The 19916-nt window shown below is 45.1% G+C and overlaps 1 protein-coding gene across 1 annotated transcript in view; it reads left to right on the top strand.

The window, feature by feature from the left end:
• LOC115107209 (cadherin-23-like) overlaps positions 1–19916 on the top strand; it is a 578454-nt gene that overhangs the window by 261454 nt on the left and 297084 nt on the right. The window contains exons 10-11 of the mRNA XM_065008058.1: positions 1300–1412; positions 3789–3977. Of these exons, the coding sequence (XP_064864130.1) occupies positions 1300–1412; positions 3789–3977 (302 nt within the window). The remainder of the gene's footprint in view (positions 1–1299; positions 1413–3788; positions 3978–19916) is intronic.

Here is a 19916-nt window from a genome sequence, read left to right as displayed (position 1 = left end):
AAATCATAGACGTCTATAAATGACATATTTTCAACTTTCATTCAGAACCGAAAATGAACCTAACTTTTCAACGTCTGGAAAAATACGTATTTTAGACGTCATTTCAATGTCATTTTGCTTACCGGGACTATTATTGTAGGGGCGGCAATTTCTTGTCTCGCCTAGGGTGACAGAAATTCCAGGACCGGCCCTGTCTGGGAACATTGTTGAATGTTGTTGAAGTTGAATGCTTTTTAGAATCATAGAATCATCCACACAACTGGGTAGTTTTTGTGTTTTGGGAATATATATTTTGTCATGTCCCTACAATGTTCTCACCAAACTGTTCCTACAACCTAATGAAACAATCTGGGAACCTTTAAAGAGAGATTAAATGTTATTTCCAGGAACATTCTTGCAACATCAGGCAAATGTTTTATACAAATATTCTATAATCATAAGCACGACAGGTGAGTTTTTGTGGTATGAAAACTTTCACATAACCAATTTTGGTTTGCTAATTAGTATAAAAAGGGGGAGATTGGATAGTATGGAAGGAGGATGGGCAGAGAAGGCAGGCGGATAAGTGCAATAATTAATTTCCAGTGTGAACGAGAGAGCTAGAGAGAAAGAGAGATACAGTTTGTGGAAGATACACACACACTGAAATTGTTCTAGTGGATTGAAAGCAGTCAACACACAATGCAATGAGTCCTAAGTAAGCACCCTATTCCCTACATAGTGCACTACTTTTGAACATTTAGCAGATACTTTTAGCCAAAGCGACTTACAGTAGTGCATGCATACATTTCCATATGGAATCAAACCCACAACCATAGGGTTGTAAGCGCCATGCTTTACCAACTGACCCACACAGGACCATGGAAGAAATTAAGAGGCTGATGGAGGAAGTAGAGGTGAAGAGCAGAGAGCAGACTGACAAATTAGATAAAAAGATGCAGGTGGACAGAGGTCAGAGGGGAGCCCTGGACTGGTAGAGAGATAGTACTATAGCATGGGCCAGCCACTGTATTATATAAGACACTCCGTCACACACACACAAACACTTCATAGAGCACCTCCACCTGTCCTACTAGTCCTATGGATACCTCTACCTAATAGGCATGTTTAATAATTTACCTGATGAGGATCACTGACTCTCTCTCTCTCTCCCTCTCCTCTCTCTCCCATCAATTCCCTCCTCTCTCACCATCTACATTAATATTCTTCTCTCTCGCCTCCCTTTCCTATCTTCTCACCTCTCTCCCTCACTCTCCCTCTCTCCTTTCCCTCTTTCCGCCTCTCCTCTCATTCCTCCAGGCAACACCAACAGCATATTTGCTCTGGCCTACATCAGTGGCTCTTTGACTGTGAATGGACAGCTGGACAGAGAGAACCCCCTCTACTCATCCGGATTCACTCTAACCGTCAAGGTCTGTCCGTCTGTGTCTGTGTTTGTGTTTAGGCCTGAGAGTAATGAGAGACCCAAACTAAGCATATATAGCACACTACCAACTCTACATTTTATTTAGTTGTAAACCCTCACAGTTACACACAGTACATATATTCTGAATACAGTATGCTGGTACAGTATAGAATACATCATCAATACTTAATTCAAGGCGTTGGGAGGTGAGGTATTCTTCCAGTTGTGCATTTCATCACCCAAACCTGAGGCATGTTATGACAGAGAACAGCTAGTCTTCCTTGGGAACAACCTGGGATGATGAAGGAATAGATGTTCTTATCAATTTCAGAGTGGGGAGCAGGTGGAGGGACTTCTGGTGAAAGGCCAGTTTTGTCAGAGTGAATGTTGATGACTAGCCTCGTACTACCACACTGATCTCGCGAGCTTACAAAAATATGTTTCACAAAACATATGTATCTAAGCTCGCGAGATCAGTGTGGTAGTACGAGGCTAGTTGATGACTGCTTTCCTCCAGAACCTGTAGTCTGCTTTAGACTCACAAATAGATAGATGACCTGTACAAAAATATTCATGATTAGACAAACTGAAAGATGTTTTTGTGTTTCAAACATGTGTGTGTGTTAGAGATGACTTATTTGAAATGATTTCACAATAAAATAATATTTTCGGGGTGGTTATCCGAATATTAAAAAATAAATAATAATACTCTATTCGCTTTACAAATCAGAATGATGCGAAATGCCACAACATCAGACAGAGAGAGTGCAGTTTTTTTCAGGGTGCTATAGGGGTAGCGTTTGGCTAACAGTAGCCTAGGCTAACAGCAACAGTAAAACAGAAGTCTAATGTTCGTCATAGAACTGATTCTGTTTCAAAAAAGGTTTTCTGGGTAGTGTTTTGCATTGATCTCTGTCAGGTCTTGTGGACCCTCTGTTGGTGCATGCTTGTAGGGTAATCACTATTTGCAGTGGGGAAAATCGAATACTGTTGTCAGGGCTGACCGGAGGACTAAATATGCTAGCAATGATAGTAAAATGCCTTTTCATGTGAAACGCAACCCATATCCCATGAAATAAAAAGAAAATAAAGCAATCACTTTGTTCATCCTCAGAACTGTAGGCTATAGTGAACAATGCACTCGGGAGCAGCGGTCTAAGGCGTTACTACAGTCCCTCCTTTGAATCCATAGGCCGGTACACAATTGGCACAGCTTTGTCTGGGTTTGGCCGGGGTAGCCCGTCATTGTAAATGAGAATTTGTTCTTAACTGACTTGCCTAATTAAATAAAAGTTAAATATATATATATATTTTAAAGCAGCAGTATCTCAATGCGCCGTACATAAACACAACATTCTAAAGTTGTTTTATTAATTTAAGGATTTCAAATGTCATGGTATAGGTGACTCCTGTAACATAATGCACCTTGGCATGAATTCTGCAAGTGTCTAGAACTCTATTGGATGGGTGTGACACCATTCTTCCATGACAAATTCCATAATTTGGTGTTTTGTTGATAGTTGTGGAAAACACTGTCTCAGGCACAGCTCCAGAATCTCCCATTAGTGTTCGATTGGGTTGTGATCTGGTGACTGAGATGGCAATGGTATATCATTTACATCGTTTTCATGCTCATCAAACCATTCAGTGACCACTCGTGTCCTGTGGATGGGGGCATTTTCATCCTATGGGGGCATAGCCATGGTAGGTAACACAATGGCCTGCCCAGCATTTTTATTCATGACCCTAAGCATGATGGGATGTTAATTGCTTAATTAACTCAGGAACCACACCTGTGTGGAAGCACTTGCTTTTAATATACTTTGTATCCCTCATTTACTTACGTATCCATTATTTTGGCGTGTGTGTGTGTGTGTGTGTGTGTGTGTGTGTGTGTGTGTGTGTGTGCGTGCGTGCGTGCGTGCGTGCGTGCGTGCGTGCGTGCGTGCGTGCGAGCGTGCGTGCGACCGACCGTGCGACCGTGCGACCGACCGACGTTCTAAGAACGTTGGTAATATGATGAGAGCAGGGAATTCCATCAAATCTTTTTGGATAATATATTCCAACCTTGATCTTTATTCATAATTGAAATCAACCATTACAGCAAACCAGGAGAAAATTCATAGACCAAAATAAAGAAAATATTCCCCCCAAAAATCGAATATATTTATAAGATATGAATTTCCCCTTTCCCTTTCCCTACCACATACTATCTCTATCTTTCTCTCTAGGTCTCTCGTTCACATTGGAAATTAATGATTGTACTTCTACTTATCTGCCTGCCTTCTCTGCCCGTCCTCCTTCCATACTCCCCTCTTCCTTCCTTCCTTCCTTCCCTACCTCCCTCCCTCTCCCCCTTTCTCCTCCTCCATTCGTCCCTCAGGGCACGGAGTTGAATGATGACCGTACCCCGACGGATGCCTCGGTGATGACCAACTTCACCATACTGCTGATTGACAAGAACGACAACGCGCCCAAGTTCAACAGCTCCGAGTACCGAGTGCGTATCACTGAGCTGGCCCAGGTGGGTTTCGCCCTACCCCTCTTCATCCAGGCTGAGGACAAGGATGAGGTGGGTCACCATCACCAATCATACATTCCTTAAAATAAAGGGTATCACTATATTTGACAGTTTGACATGGAAGTGACAGTGATAAGACCTGTCAATAGACCTGACATGACAGCATTCACTGTACACAAAAGTCAAGGTGCAAGATGCTACCAAATAAGGATCTTGAGAGCAATGCTAGGGGAACCCATTTTATAGGGTCTCTGAAGAAACATAGACGGGTTGGCTAACAACATCCCAAAAATGATGCGCACATCACGATGTGGACGGAAGGTGTGCTTTGTTATGATTTTGAACCGTCAGATAGCTAGCAACAATGACTAGAAGCTGCCTTGCATGGAATCGTAGGTAGCTTGTTTCAGCTCGTTGTATCTTCTTAAAATTTTCACATTTTAAACTTCTTAAAAAGTTTCACATTTTAATGTCACATGCACAAGTACAGTGAAATGCCTTTCTTGCAAGCTCTGAACCCAACAATGCAGTAATCAATAACAATATAATACTAAAAATAACATAAGGTAGAACAAAAACACAAGAAATAAGAAAAAAAAATGAAAAAGGAAGCATACTAAATTATATAAAGCGTCAGTCAGTTCCAATACCTTATTTACAATGTGCAAGGATACTGGAGTGATACAGGTAGATATGTGTAGGGGTAAGGTGACTAAGCTTCTGGATATACGATAAACAGAGTAGCAGCAGCTAATGTGATGATTGTTTGTGAGTGGGTGTGCATTTGTGTAGAGAAAGTATAAATGTATGTGCATAATGTGTGTGTGTGAGCAAATTGAGTGAGTGTTTATGTGTGTGTTGGAGTGTCAGTCTATAGGGCCCTGTGAGTGTCTATTAGGTCCCTGTAAGAGTGTCTATAGGGCCCTGTGAGTGGTTCGTCCTTTAAAAGTTGTGAGCTTACTCTGCGGGATTTAGAGGTAATTTGTGGTTCAGTACGGTACCCTGCATCACCAATTCATTGCTCCAGACCAGCGCAAGGGGGAGTTAGAGCACTGATTATGCTTTTGGGTCCTACTGTGTTTTTGACAATGAATGGCCGACAAACCTAAATAGAAACAGATAATTGTGCACGACTTCAGAATTACTTACTAAAACTGTTGTTTCACTAAGGTTTGTATTATTATATTTTGTTAGGCTCTTACTGTAGTGCTGTAGGCCACTCCCAACCAATCACATTGTACAGCGCCTGAGTGGCCAGCTGTGTTGCTACAGATGCTGGTTCAATACCTGTGTTGTCCTCGACTGGGAGACCCATCAGATGATTGTAGGTTTGTTGGTTTTTCTCCCTCTAAAAACATAAATAAATAATTACAGTAGGGCAAAAAAGTATTTAGTCAGCCACCAATTGTGCAGGTTCTCCCACTTAAAAAGATGAGAGTCCTGTAATTTTCATCATAGGTACACTTCAACTATGACAGACAAAATTATTTTAAAAAATCCAGAAAATCACATTGTAGGATTTTTAATGAATTTATTTGCAAATTACGGTGGAAAATAAGTATTTGGTCAATAACAAAAGTTTAACTCAATACTTTGTTATATACCCTTTGTTGGCAATGACAGAGGTCAAACGTTTTCTGTAAGTCTTCACAAGGTTTTCACACACTGTTGCTGGTATTTTGGCCCATCCCTCCATGCAGATCTCCTCTAGAGCAGTGATGTTTTGGGGCTGTTGCTGGGCAACACGGACTTTCAACTCCCTCCAAAGATTTTCTATTGGGTTGAGATCTGGAGACTGGCTAGGCCACTCCAGGACCTTGAAATGCTTCTTACGAAGCCACTCCTTTGTTGCCCGGGTGGTGTGTTTGGGATCATTGTCATGCTGAAATACCCAGCCACGTTTCATCTTCAATGCCCTTGCTGATGGAAGGAGGTTTTCACTCAAAATCTCACGATACATGGCCCCATTCATTCTTTCCTTTACACGGATCAGTCGTCCTGGTCCCTTTGCAGAAAAACAGCCCCAGAGCATGATGTTTCCACCCCCATGCTACACAGTAGGTATGGTGTTCTTTGGATGCAACTCAGCATTCTTTGTCCTGCAAACACGACGAGTTGAGTTTTTACCAAAAAGTTCTATTGTGGTTTCATCTGACCATATGACATTCTCCCAATCTTCTTCTGGACCATCCAAATGCTCTCTAGGAAACTTCAGACGGGCCTGGACATGTACTGGCTTAAGCAGGGGGACACGTCTGGCACTGCAGGATTTGAGTCCCTGGCGGCTTAGTATGTTACTGATGGTAGGCTTTGTTACTTTGGTCCCAGATCTATACAGGTCATCCACTAGGTCCCCCCGTGTGGTTCTGGGATTTTCGCTCACCGTTCTTGTGATCATTTGACCCCACGGGGTGAGATCTTGCGTGGAGCCCCAGAGGGAGATTATCAGTGATCTTATATGTCTTCCATTTCCTAATAATTGCTCCCACAGTTGATTTCTTCAAACCAAGCTGTTTACCTATTGCAGATTCAGTCTTCCCAGCCTGGTGCATGTCTACAATTTTGTTTCTGGTGTCCTTTGACAGCTCTTTGGTCTTGGCCATAGTGGAGTTTGGAGTGTGACTGTTTGAGGTTGTGGACAGGTGTCTTTTATACTGATAACAAGTTCAAACAGGTGCCATTAATACAGGTAACCAGTGGAGGACAGAGGAGCCTCTTAAATAAGATGTTACAGGTCTGTGAGAGACAGAAATCTTGCTTGTTTGTAGGTGAGCAAATACTTATTTTCCACCATAATTTGCAAATAAATTCATTAAAAATCCTACAATGTGATTTTCTGGATTTGTTTTTCTCATTTTGTCTTTCTCATTTTGTCTGTCATAGTTGAAGTGTACCTATGATGAAAATTACAGGCCTCTCTCATCTTTTTAAGTGGGAGAACTTGCACAATTGGTGGCTGACTAAATACTTTTTTGCCCCACTGTATATATATAGCAAACTGGCTTTATTTACAAATTAGTAGCAATATCTCACCCCATGTTCAAAAATTGCCTTTTTCTCGCTAATTTTACGTGATTTGAAAGCGAAATCATTTCCAAAATATTTAAGGGGCATTGCACTAAATATGTCGCTGACTTGGGAAACGTTCCCGCTGTTCTGTTCTTAGTGCCAGTCTGCCCATTCAAGCTAAAGCAAATTAGCTAATAATGGCATCTTTGTGCTTTCATTAATAAAATAATGATAAAAATACTCTTTCAAAATGCAGATGTTTATTTAGTTATGGATCCATAACGAATTACTATGGGAATAAATATCACTGAATTACAGAAATACTGGAACATAGTTGTCTAATGAAGGCAAACAAATTGCTGCTAACTGGAAAATACTCTTTCAAACAAACATGGTCACGTTGTACAGTGTCACTGTTAGCAGGGCTATATTTTGGCCTTCAGAAATATTATTTTGGCCTTTATTCAGATTACGTCTATTTCAGCACCGTTTCGCGCTGCTCTGAGACAAGCATGGAGAAACTAAAATGTTCAATTATTGCTGGAGAGTCATGTCATTGGAATTTTTATTTATTTATATACCGTAGGCCTACTGTAGGCAAAATTAGTATTGCTTACACTACAATTAGGGTGTGGAAATGTTATGCCCCTTAGATATTCCTCTGTTATGCTGTAGACTACTACCGATCGTCACATTGTACAGCACAGTATTTTCCATTCCATCCTAACGGAAACCCTGAGGTTTTCGTTTTTGTTTTTCCTCGGAATAGAAACACCATAATATTAATCAAATTAATTAAAGCCACATTTCTTAAAATCAATCCCATGTATTACAAAAAAAGGTTTTAAATGATTTAATAATGCCAATATGGGAGACTATCAAATGCTTCTTAAAGTTGCCCCGTGGATGTCAAACTTGCATTAACGTAAAAATGGCTGACAATTATATAGCAATTATATTGCTGCCAACAAGGTGTGCTGCAGTATGACACAACTTTTAAAGGAGGAACCTCTGTAGAGACAAAATTAATATAAAAGGGTCAACTGAGATAGGCCATGAAGTAATTTTGTTAGCTATTTAGTTAGCTATTTAGCAGTCTTATAGCTTGGAGATAGAAGCTGTTCCTGTTGGTGTCAGACATGATGCATCGGTACCGCTTGCCGTGCAGAAGCAGAGAGAACAGTCTATGGCTTGGGTGGATGGAGTCTTTAACGATTTGGGGCCTTCCTTTCACACCGCCTGATATAGAGCTCGGCCTCAGTGATGTACTGGTCTGTCCACACCACCATCAGTAGCTCCATGCGATCGAGGGTGGTGTTATTTTCATACTAAGCAGTGATATAGCCAGCCAATATGCTCTCAATGGTACAGCTATAGAGTTTTTGAAGATTTGAGGGCCCATGCCAAACCTTTTCAATCTCCTGAGGATGAAGAGGCTCTATCGCGCCTTCTTCATGACTGTGAACGTGTGTGTGTGGACCATTTTAAGTCCTTAGTGATTTGGACACAGAGGAACGTGAAGCTATCGACCCACTCCACTGCAGCCCCGTCGATGTGGATAGGGGTGTGCTCGCCCCCCCCCCCATTTCCTGTAGTCCAAGATCAGCTCCTTGGTCTTATTGACGTCGAGGATGAGGTTGTTATTCCAGCACCACACTGTAAGGTGACTGACCTCCTTCCTATAGGCTGTCTCATTGTCACCGGTGATCAGACCTTCCACCGTCGTGTCGTCAGCAAACTTGATGATGTTGGAGTCATGAGTGGCCACACAGTCATGGGTGAACAAGGAGTACAGGAGGGGACTAAGCACACACGCCTGAGGGGCCCCCGTGTTTAGGGTCAGCGTGGCGGAGATACTGTTGCCAATCCTCACCACCTGGCATCGGCCCATAAGGAAATTCAGGATCCAGTTGCAGAGAGAGGTGTTCAGTCCCAGGGTCCTAGCTTGGAGGGGACTATGGTGTTGAAAGCTGAGCTGTAGTTGATGGACAGCATCCTCACATACGTAGGTGTTATTTTTGTCCAGGTGGGAAAGGGCAGTGTGGAGTGCGTTTGAGATTGCATCATCTGTGGATCTATTGATGCAAATTGGAGTGGGTCTAGGATTTCTGGGATAATGGTGTTGATGTGAGCTATAATCAGCCTTTCAAAGCATTTCACGGCTACAGACATGAGTGCTACAGCTCGGTAGTTATTTAGGGAGGTTAACTTCGTGTCCGTGGGCACAGGGACTATGGTGGTCTGCTTGAAACATACTGGTATTACAGACTCAGACAGGGAGAGGTTGAACATGTCAATGAAGACACTGGTCATCCGTCTGGCCAGCAGCCTTGTGAATATTGATCTGTTTAAAGGTCTTACTCACTGGCTGCAGAGAGCATGATCACACAGTCGTCCAGAACAGCTGATGTTCTCATGCATGTTTCTGTGTTACATACCTCGAAGCGAGCATAGAAGTTATTTAGCTCCTCTGGTAGGCTCATGTCACTGGGCAGCTCTCGGCTGTGCTTCCCTTTGCAGTCTGTAATAGGTTGCAAGCCCTGCCACATCCAACGAGTGTCGAAGCCGTTGTAGTATGATTCGATCTTAGTCCTATATTGATGCTTTAACTGTTTGATGGTTTGTCAGAGGGCATAGCGGGATTTCCTATAAGCTTATGGGTTAGAGTCCCGCTCCTTGAAAGCAGCAGCTCTAGCCTTTAGCTCAGTGCAAATGTTGCTTGTAATCCATGTCTCTCTGACATTTACAACATTGTTTCAATATTAAAAATTCCATCTCCAGCTGTCCCATAGTAATGAATGTGTAGGGGTCGGGGGTCAGGACGAGACAGACCGGCAGGCAGCGTTTCTCAGCCAGTCGAAGTCATGAATCTGATGTCATGTCTGTGCTAATATGGCAAACATTTGCTATAGTAGCTAACCAACAACTGTAGCGATGTATTTGAGAGACAAGTGCTCATTGTGCAAATGTATTTATGTTTTCAATAAACATTTGGAGACTAGATACAGTTTACATGTTGTTACCAGTCAATGGTGTCTGTTTTGCTCCATAGTTGTGCACACATCGGTTTTGTTTCTGAACAACCAACCCGTCTGAACAACCAATACATGGGATGGTTCTTTGATAAACCATACAAAAATCCCAAACCAAAAATGTTTGGGCCCTCCAGGACCAGATTTGAAAAGCCCTGCTGTAGGGTGTTGAACCTTATTTGCATATTTTCCAGGGTGCCTTTTGAGTGAATTTTAGAGTTACCAGTACCACCCATGACTGTGTTTGCTAGTGACAGAGAGATGGTTGTAGAATTCATTCAATATTCAGTCCAGTGGCCTTCACCAAGTGAGTTCCCAACTGAATATAGTTTAGGAGGTCTTCTTTTAATGACCTAGTTCTACCCTAATAAAGTGGCCTGAAAATCCTTGTTTACAGACCACATCAGGCCTGCAGGTCACATTATGATGGCTTGCAACGTGATGTGTAATTCCTATTGGAATCCAGCAAGAGTGGGGATAACCAACATTTAGAATTGTTATTCACCCGCAACCTACATTCAGAATGACTGCCAGAGTTGAGAAGACTAAGGTATGAGAGTGCCTTAAACATTTAAAATAGAACAACCATTTCAGTAACGGGTGCAATAAGTACACATTTAAGTTATTTCTATTTGAGTAGCATAAGATCAATTAATAAATCATTAGACAACGGGTGGGTCTAATCCTGATGCTGATTGGTTTAAAGCACATTCCAGCCGGTGTCTGCTCCACAAATTACCACCGGCTAAATCTATGATGTTAAAAAGCCTATTTACTCTATTCCATCTGCCTGCGCAATCCACTGTCTCATCAGCACAGCCAGGCAAATTATTATCTCACATTTCATTTAGACTAACATTTTGTTTTCAACAGTGGAGATTTGTATAAACCTTGCGATCTGTCTCTGACATTGCAACAGTGTTTCAGCTGTCCCATAGTAATGAATGTGTACAGTGGCTTGCGAAAGTATTCACCCCCTTGCATTTTTCCTATTTTGTTGCCTTACAACCTGGAATTAAAGTATATTTTTGGGGGGGTTTGTATCATTTGATTTACACAACATGCCTATCACTTTGAAGATGCAAAATATGTTTTATTGTGAAACAAACAAGAAATAAGACAAAAAAACTGAAAACTTGAGCGTGCATATTTTTTTCTGGACACTCTTCCATAAAGCCCATCTCTGCGGGAGTGTACGGCTTAAAGTGGTTCTATGGACAGATACTCCAATTTCTGCTGTGGAGTTTTGCAGCTCCTTCAAGGTTATCTTTAGTCTCTTTGTTGCCTCTCTGATTAATGCCCTCCTTGGCTTGTCTGTGAGTTTTGGTGGGAGGCCCTCTCTTGGCAGGTTTGTTGTGGTGCCATATTCTTTCCATTTTTTAATAATGGATTTAACGGTGCTCCGTAGGATATTCAAAGTTTCTGCTATTTTTTTTTTAGAACCCAACCCTGATCTGTATTTCCCCACAACTTTGTTCCTGACCTGTTTGGGGAGCTCCTTGGTCTTCATGATGCCGCTTGCTTGGTGGTACCCCTTGCTTAGTGGTGGTTTTTAAATTTAATTTGTATTTTTATTTCACCTTTATTTAACCAGGTAGGCTAGTTGAGAACAAGTTCTCATTTACAACTGCGACCTGGCCAACATAAAGCATAGCAGTGTCAACAGACAACAACACAGAATTACACATGGAGTAAACAATTAACACAGTAGAAAAATAAATAAAAAAATAAAAAAAGAGTCTATATACATGGTGTGCAAAAGGCATGAGGAGGTAGGCGAATAATTACAATTTTGCAGATTAACACTGGAGTGATAAATGATCAGATGGTCATGTACAGGTAGAGATACTGGTGTGCAAAAGAGCAGAAAAGTAAATAAATATAAACAGTATGGGGATGAGGTAGGTCAATTGGGTGGGCTATTTACCGATGGACTATGTACAGCTGCAGCAATCGGTTAGCTGCTCAGATAGCAGATGTTTGAAGTTGGTGAGGGAGATAAGTCTCCAACTTCAGTGATTTTTGCAATTCGTTCCAGTCACAGGCAGCAGAGAACTGGAACGAAAGGCGGCCAAATGAGGTGTTGGCTTTAGGGATGATCAGTGAGATATACCTGCTGGAGCGCGTGCTACGGGTGGGCGTTGCCATCGTGACAAGTGAACTGAGATAAGGCGGAGCTTTACCTAGCATGGACTTGTAGATGACCTGGAGCCAGTGGGTCTGGCGACGAATATGTAACGAGGGCCAGCCGACTAGAGCATACAGGTCGCAGTGGTGGGTGGTATAAGATGCTTTAGTACCAAAACGGATGGCACTGTGATAAACTGTATCCAGTTTGCTGAGTAGAGTATTGGAAGCTATGTTGTAGATGACATCGGCGAAGTCGAGGATCGGTAGGATAGTCAGTTTTACTAGGGTAAGTTTGGCGGCGTGAGTGAAGGAGGCTTTGTTACGGAATAGAAAGCAGACTCTAGATTTGATTTTAGATTGGAGATGTTTGATATGAGTCTGGAAGGAGAGTTTACAGTCTAGCCAGACACCTAGGTACTTATAGATGTCCACATATTCTAGGTCGGGAACCATCCAGGGTGATGATGCTAGTCTGGCATGCGGGTGCAGGCAGCGAACGGTTGAAAAGCATGCATTTGGTTTTACTAGCGTTTAAGAGCAGTTGGAAGGAGTGTTGTATGGCATTGAAGCTCATTTGGAGGATAGATAGCACAGTGTCCAAGGAAGGGCCAGAAGTATACAGGATGGTGTCGTCTGCGTAGAGGTGGATCAGGGAATGGAGCGTATGGAGTAGCCAGGAGGAAGGCATGGCCAGCCGTTGAGAAATGCTTGTTGAAGTTTTCGATAATCATGGATTTATCGGTGGTGACCGTGTTACCAAGCCTCAGTGCAGTGGGCAGCTGGGAGGAGGTGCTCTTGTTCTCCATGGATTTTACAGTGTTCCAGAACTTTCTGCTTGAAGAAGCTGGCCTTCGCTTTCCTGACTGACTGCGTGTATTGGTTCCTGACTTCCCTGAACAGTTGCATATTGCGGGGACTATTCAATGCTATTGCAGTCCGCCACAGGATGTTTTTGTGCTGGTCGAGGGCAGTCAGGTCTGGAGTGAACCAAGGGCTATATCTGTTTTTAGTTCTGCATTTTTTGAACGGAGCATGCTTATGTTTTGTACTTCCGGGTTGGAGCGAGCGGTCGCATCCGCACTTCAGTCCGCAGGTAGTATAACTTTTTCATTACATTTCATTACATTTCATTATAGTACAACGGTTTGATTTGTCTAATCTTAGCAATTTCTTCTTAGCTAGCTACATAGCCATCATTGTATCAAAGATAATCGCGTAATTATCGTATTTCGTCGTCCTAACGTAGTCTACACTGCTATCTGCCCAGCAGCTAGCCAGCTAGCAAACGTCCACCGTCTACCGAATAGCAGCACTGTAGAAACTACTACACTCAACTGAACGACTTGATTAGTGTAGTGTTAGCTAGCTACATAGTTGTCTTTGCTGTCTTCGTATCCAAGATAATTGTGTAGTTTAGAGTGTGTAGTTTTAGAGTGATTATCTTAATTTACCGAGGTTAGCTAGCCAGCTATTTGTCGTCCTTAACTTGGGAGACACTGCTAGCTAGCCAACAGCTAGCCAACGTCTACCGAATAGAACTTCCGCACTCAACAACCCGGTCACATTCCGCTTCGCTCCACAGGTAGTATCACATTTTCATCTCATTTCATTACAGTACAATGGTTTGATTTGTTTGATCGTAGCTAGCTACATAGCTAGCTACATAGCCGTCTTTGTATCAAAGATAATTGTGTAGTCTAGAGCGATTTTCTAGGTTAGCTAGCCAGCTATTGTCGTTCTTTTAACGCAACGTAACGTAATCAACACTGCTAGCTAGCCAGCTAGCCCCCGAATAGCAGCACTGTAGAAACTATTCCACTCAACGGAACGACTTGATTAGTGTAGTGTCAACAACGCAGCCACTGCCAGCTAGCCTACTTCAGCAGTACTGTATCATTTTAATCATTTTAGTCAATAAGATTCTTGCTACGTTAGCTTAACTTTCTGCACAATCGAGACGTGTAGTCCACTTGTCATTCCAATCTCCTTTGCATTAGCGTAGCCTCTTCTGTAGCCTGTCAACTATGTGTCTGTCTATCCCTGTTCTTTCCTCTCTGCACAGACCATACAAACGCTCCACACCGCGTGGCCGCGGCCATCCTAATCTGGTGGTCCCAGCGCGCACGACCCACGTGGAGTTCCAGGTCTCCGGTAGCCTCTGGAACTGCCGATCTGCGGCCAACAAGGCAGAGTTCATCTCAACCTATGCCTCCCTCCAGTCCCTCGACTTCTTGGCACTGACGGAAACATGGATCACCACAGATAACACTGCTACTCCTACTGCTCTCTCTTCGTCCGCCCACGTGTTCTCGCACACCCCGAGAGCTTCTGGTCAGCGGGGTGGTGGCACCGGGATCCTCATCTCTCCCAAGTGGTCATTCTCTCTTTTTCCCCTTACCCATCTGTCTATCGCCTCCTTTGAATTCCATGCTGTCACAGTTACCAGCCCTTTCAAGCTTAACATCCTTATCATTTATCGCCCTCCAGGTTCCCTCGGAGAGTTCATCAATGAGCTTGATGCCTTGATAAGCTCCTTTCCTGAGGACGGCTCACCTCTCACAGTTCTGGGCGACTTTAACCTCCCCACGTCTACCTTTGACTCATTCCTCTCTGCCTCCTTCTTTCCACTCCTCTCCTCTTTTGACCTCACCCTCTCACCTTCCCCCCCTACTCACAAGGCAGGCAATACGCTCAACCTCATCTTTACTAGATGCTGTTCTTCCACTAACCTCATTGCAACTCCCCTCCAAGTCTCCGACCACTACCTTGTATCCTTTTCCCTCTCGCTCTCATCCAACACTTCCCACACTGCCCCTACTCGGATGGTATCGCGCCGTCCCAACCTTCGCTCTCTCTCCCCCCGCTACTCTCTCCTCTTCCATCCTATCATCTCTTCCCTCTGCTCAAACCTTCTCCAACCTATCTCCTGATTCTGCCTCCTCAACCCTCAACTCCTCCCTTCTGCATCCTTTGACTCTCTATGTCCCCTATCCTCCAGGCCGGCTCGGTCCTCCCCTCCCGCTCCGTGGCTCGACGACTCATTGCGAGCTCACAGAACAGGGCTCCGGGCAGCCGAGCGGAAATGGAGGAAAACTCGCCTCCCTGCGGACCTGGCATCCTTTCACTCCCTCCTCTCTACATTTTCCTCTTCTGTCGCTGCTGCTAAAGCCACTTTCTACCACTCTAAATTCCAAGCATCTGCCTCTAACCCTAGGAAGCTCTTTGCCACCTTCTCCTCCCTCCTGAATCCTCCCCTCCCCCCCCCCTCCTCCCTCTCTGCAGATGACTTCGTCAACCATTTTGAAAAGAAGGTCGACGACATCCGATCCTCGTTTGCTAAGTCAAACGACACTGCTGGTTCTGCTCACACTGCCCTACCCTGTGCTCTGACCTCTTTCTCCCCTCTCTCTCCAGATGAAATCTCGCGTCTTGTGACGGCCGGCCGCCCAACAACCTGCCCGCTTGACCCTATCCCCTCCTCTCTTCTCCAGACCATTTCCGGAGACCTTCTCCCTTACCTCACCTCGCTCATCAACTCATCCCTGACCGCTGGCTACGTCCCTTCCGTCCTCAAGAGAGCGAGAGTTGCACCCCTTCTGAAAAAACCTACACTCGATCCCTCCAATGTCAACAACTACAGACCAGTATCCCTTCTTTCTTTTCTCTCCAAAACTCTTGAACGTGCCGTCCTTGGCCAGCTCTCCCGCTATCTCTCTCAGAATGACCTTCTTGATCCAAATCAGTCAGGTTTCAAGACTAGTCATTCAACTGAGACTGCTCTTCTCTGTATCACGGAGGCGCTCCGCACTGCTAAAGCTAACTCTCTCTCCTCTGCTCTCATCCTTCTAGACCTATCGGCTGCCTTCGATACTGTGAACCATCAGATCCTCCTCTCCACCCTCTCCGAGTTGGGCATCTCCGGCGCGGCCCACGCTTGGATTGCGTCCTACCTGACAGGTCGCTCCTACCAGGTGGCGTGGCGAGAACCTGTCTCCTCACCACGTGCTCTCACCACTGGTGTCCCCCAGGGCTCTGTTCTAGGCCCTCTCCTATTCTCGCTATACACCAAGTCACTTGGCTCTGTCATAACCTCACATGGTCTCTCCTATCATTGCTATGCAGACGACACACAATTAATCTTCTCCTTTCCCCCTTCTGACGACCAGGTGGCGAATCGCATCTCTGCATGTCTGGCAGACATGTCAGTGTGGATGACGGATCACCACCTCAAGCTGAACCTCGGCAAGACGGAGCTGCTCTTCCTCCCGGGGAAGGACTGCCCGTTCCATGATCTCGCCATCACGGTTGACAACTCCATTGTGTCCTCCTCCCAGAGCGCTAAGAACCTTGGCGTGATCCTGGACAACACCCTGTCGTTCTCAAATAACATCAAGGCGGTGGCCCGTTCCTGTAGGTTCATGCTCTACAACATCCGCAGAGTACGACCCTGCCTCACACAGGAAGCGGCGCAGGTCCTAATCCAGGCACTTGTCATCTCCCGTCTGGATTACTGCAACTCGCTGTTGGCTGGGCTCCCTGCCTGTGCCGTTAAACCCCTACAACTCATCCAGAACGCCGCAGCCCGTCTGGTGTTCAACCTTCCCAAGTTCTCTCACGTCACCCCGCTCCTCCGCTCTCTCCACTGGCTTCCAGTTGAAGCTCGCATCCGCTACAAGACCATGGTGCTTGCCTACGGAGCTGTGAGGGGAACGGCACCTCAGTACCTCCAGGCTCTGATCAGGCCCTACACCCAAACAAGAGCACTGAGTTCATCCACCTCTGGCCTGCTCGCCTCCCTACCACTGAGGAAGTACAGTTCCCGCTCAGCCCACTCAAAACTGTTCGCTGCTCTGGCCCCCCAATGGTGGAACAAACTCCCTCACGACGCCAGGACAGCGGAGTCAATCACCACCTTCCGGAGACACCTGAAACCCCACCTCTTTAAGGAATACCTAGGATAGGATAAAGTAATCCTTCTCACCCCCCCCCCCCTTAAAAGATTTAGATGCACTATTGTAAAGTGGCTGTTCCACTGGATGTCATAAGGTGAATGCACCAATTTGTAAGTCGCTCTGGATAAGAGCGTCTGCTAAATGACTTAAATGTAAATGTTAAATGTTATCTAAAATGGTGAGGAAGTTACTTTTAAAGAATGACCAGGCATCCTCAACTGACGGGATGAGGTCAATATCCTTCCAGGATACCCGGGCCAGGTCGATTAGAAAGGCCTGCTCGCAGAAGTGTTTTAGGGAGCGTTTGACAGTGATGAGGGGTGGTCGTTTGACTGCGGACTCATAGCGGATACAGGCAAGGAGGCAGTGATCGCTGAGATCCTGGTTGAAGACAGCGGAGGTGTATTTGGAGGGCCAGTTGGTCAGGATAACGTCTATGAGGGTGCCCTTGTTTACAGATTTAGGGTTGTACCTGGTGGGTTCCTTGATGATTTGTGTGAGATTGAGGGCATCTAGCTTAGATTGTAGGACTGCCGGGGTGTTAAGCGTATCCCAGTTTAGGTCACCTAACAGAAAAAACTCTGAAGCTAGATGGGGGGCGATCAATTCACAAATGGTGTCAGGGCACAGCTGGGAGCTGAGGGGGGTCGGTAGTAGGCGGCAACAGTGAGAGACTTATTTCTGGAGAGATTAATTTTTCAAATTAGTAGTTCGAACTGTTTGGGTATGGACCTGGAAAGTATGACATTACTTTGCAGGCTAACCCCTCCCCCTTTGGCAGTTCTATCTTGACGGAAAATGTTATAGTTGGTTATGGAAATCTCAGAATCTTTGGTGGCCTTCGTAAGCCAGGATTCAGACACGGCAAGGACATCAGGGTTAGCAGAGTGTGCTAAAGCAGTGAGTAAAACAAACAAACTTAGGGAGGAGGCTTCTGATGTTGACATGCATGAAACCAAGGTTTTTTCGAACACAGAAGTCAACTAATGAGGGTGCCTTGGGACATGCAGGGCCTGGGTTTACCTCCACATCACCCGCGGAATAGAGGAGGAGTAGTATGAGGGTGCGGCTAAAGGCTATCAAAACTGGTCGCCTAGAGCGTTGGGGACAAAGAATAAAAGGAGCAGATTTCTGGGCATGGTAGATTTCTGGGCATAATGCGCAGACAGGGGTATGGTGGGGTGCTGGTACAGCGGAGCTAAGCCCAGGCACTGGGTGATGATAAGAGAGGTTGTATCTCTGGACATGCTGGTTGTAATGGGTGATGTCACCACATGTATGGGAGGTGGGACAAAGGAGGTATTCAGAGGCATGAAGAGTGGAACTAGGAGCTCCATTGTAAACTAAAACAATGCTAACTAACCTGAACAACAGTATACAAGGCATATTGACATTTGAGAGAGAAATACAGCGAGGCATACAGTAATCGCAGGTGTTGATTGGGAGAGCTAGCTAAAACAACAGGTGAGACAACAGCTAATCAGCTAGCATAACAACATCAGGTAAAATGGCGTTGACTAGGCAGAGAGGGTTGGATTAACTACACACAGAGCCTGAGTTCGCGGCTGGGGCCCACAGATAAAAACATAAACAAACAGAACGGAGTACCGTGATTAATGGATAGTCCAGCAGGCATCAGCTATGCAGCCAAGTGATCACAGTGTCCAGCAGGCATCAGCTATGTAGCCAAGTGATCACAGTGTCCAGGGGGCAGCAGTAGATGGGACAGGGAAGCCACCACTACGCTAGCGACACAGCGTTTAAAGTTAGTAGCCCGGGGGTGGTAGGGGGGGTTGGCAGGGAGATGTGCCTGCTAGCAGGGAGATGTGCCCTGGCTCACGGCTAACTGGTGCTAGCTTTGTGGCAGTAGCGTTAGCCAAGGTCCAGAGTTTACAGCAAGGATCCGGTGGATTATTGGGCTCTAGCAGTGTATGAGTGTGGTTCGGGTAAACAACTGAGTAGGCCGGGTAGTGGGCCTCAGGAATAGCTTCGGTACTGGGTGCAAGCTAGCTGTGAAGATCAGAAGTAGTGGTCCAGGGATTACGGCAGGAATCCGGCGTTGTTGTGGAGAGACAGTTTTATACTGGTAGACTGGCGCGTATTATCCAGGCAAAAAAAAAAAATGGCTGGCTGTGCAGAAGGTAAAAGCCGCTAGCAGTGGCTAACAATGACTAAATAGCTTGTAGCTAGTGAGCTGGTTAGCTTCTGGAGGTTCTTGAATGTGTTCTAAAATTAAAAATAATAGCGATTCCGTATCACATTGAATTAAAAATAATAGCGATTCCGTATCACATTGGGTGAGGCAGGTTACCGGAAGGTATAATCGAATTAAAAATCGTAAAGAGATTGAAAATAAATATGGGTCCAGTGAGTGGTATTGCTGGCTGGGGACACGGCGATTCAGACAGTTAGCAGGCCTGTGCTAACAGGCTAACAGTTAGTAGGCCGGGGCTAAACAAGCTAGCAGTTAGCAGACCGGGGCTAAACAAGCTAGCAGTTAGTAGACCGGGGCAGGCTAGCAGTTAGCAGGCCGAATTAGCAAGCAAGCAGATAGCAAGGGCTAGAAAGTTAGCCTTTGGGGGACGTCGCGATGGGTTTAAGTCTGTTTATGCCTCTTAATGCGGTTACATCGATAGCCCGGTCGTGGAATTAATAGGGTTCCAAGTAGCTCTAGGTAGCTAAGCAGGCCTAGCTGGTTAGCATAATGGGCCTTCAGCGGGCGTCGCGCCGGAGTCCTCGGGCAGATTATGCCGGTATTCCAGTCGCAGGGGATCTGCGGGGTTCCATGCCTCGTACTGGCTGTAGAAGGGTTCCGGATATTGTAGCCCAGGAGTATGCTTCGGTGGTAGCACAGGAGCTCTGTCCGG

Source organism: Oncorhynchus nerka, linkage group LG23 (assembly GCF_034236695.1).
Source record: "Oncorhynchus nerka isolate Pitt River linkage group LG23, Oner_Uvic_2.0, whole genome shotgun sequence".
Classification (NCBI taxonomy): Eukaryota; Metazoa; Chordata; class Actinopteri; order Salmoniformes; family Salmonidae; genus Oncorhynchus; species Oncorhynchus nerka.
The sequence above is the reverse complement of the archived record's forward strand: the minus strand, read 5'-3'. Positions and strand labels throughout refer to the sequence as shown.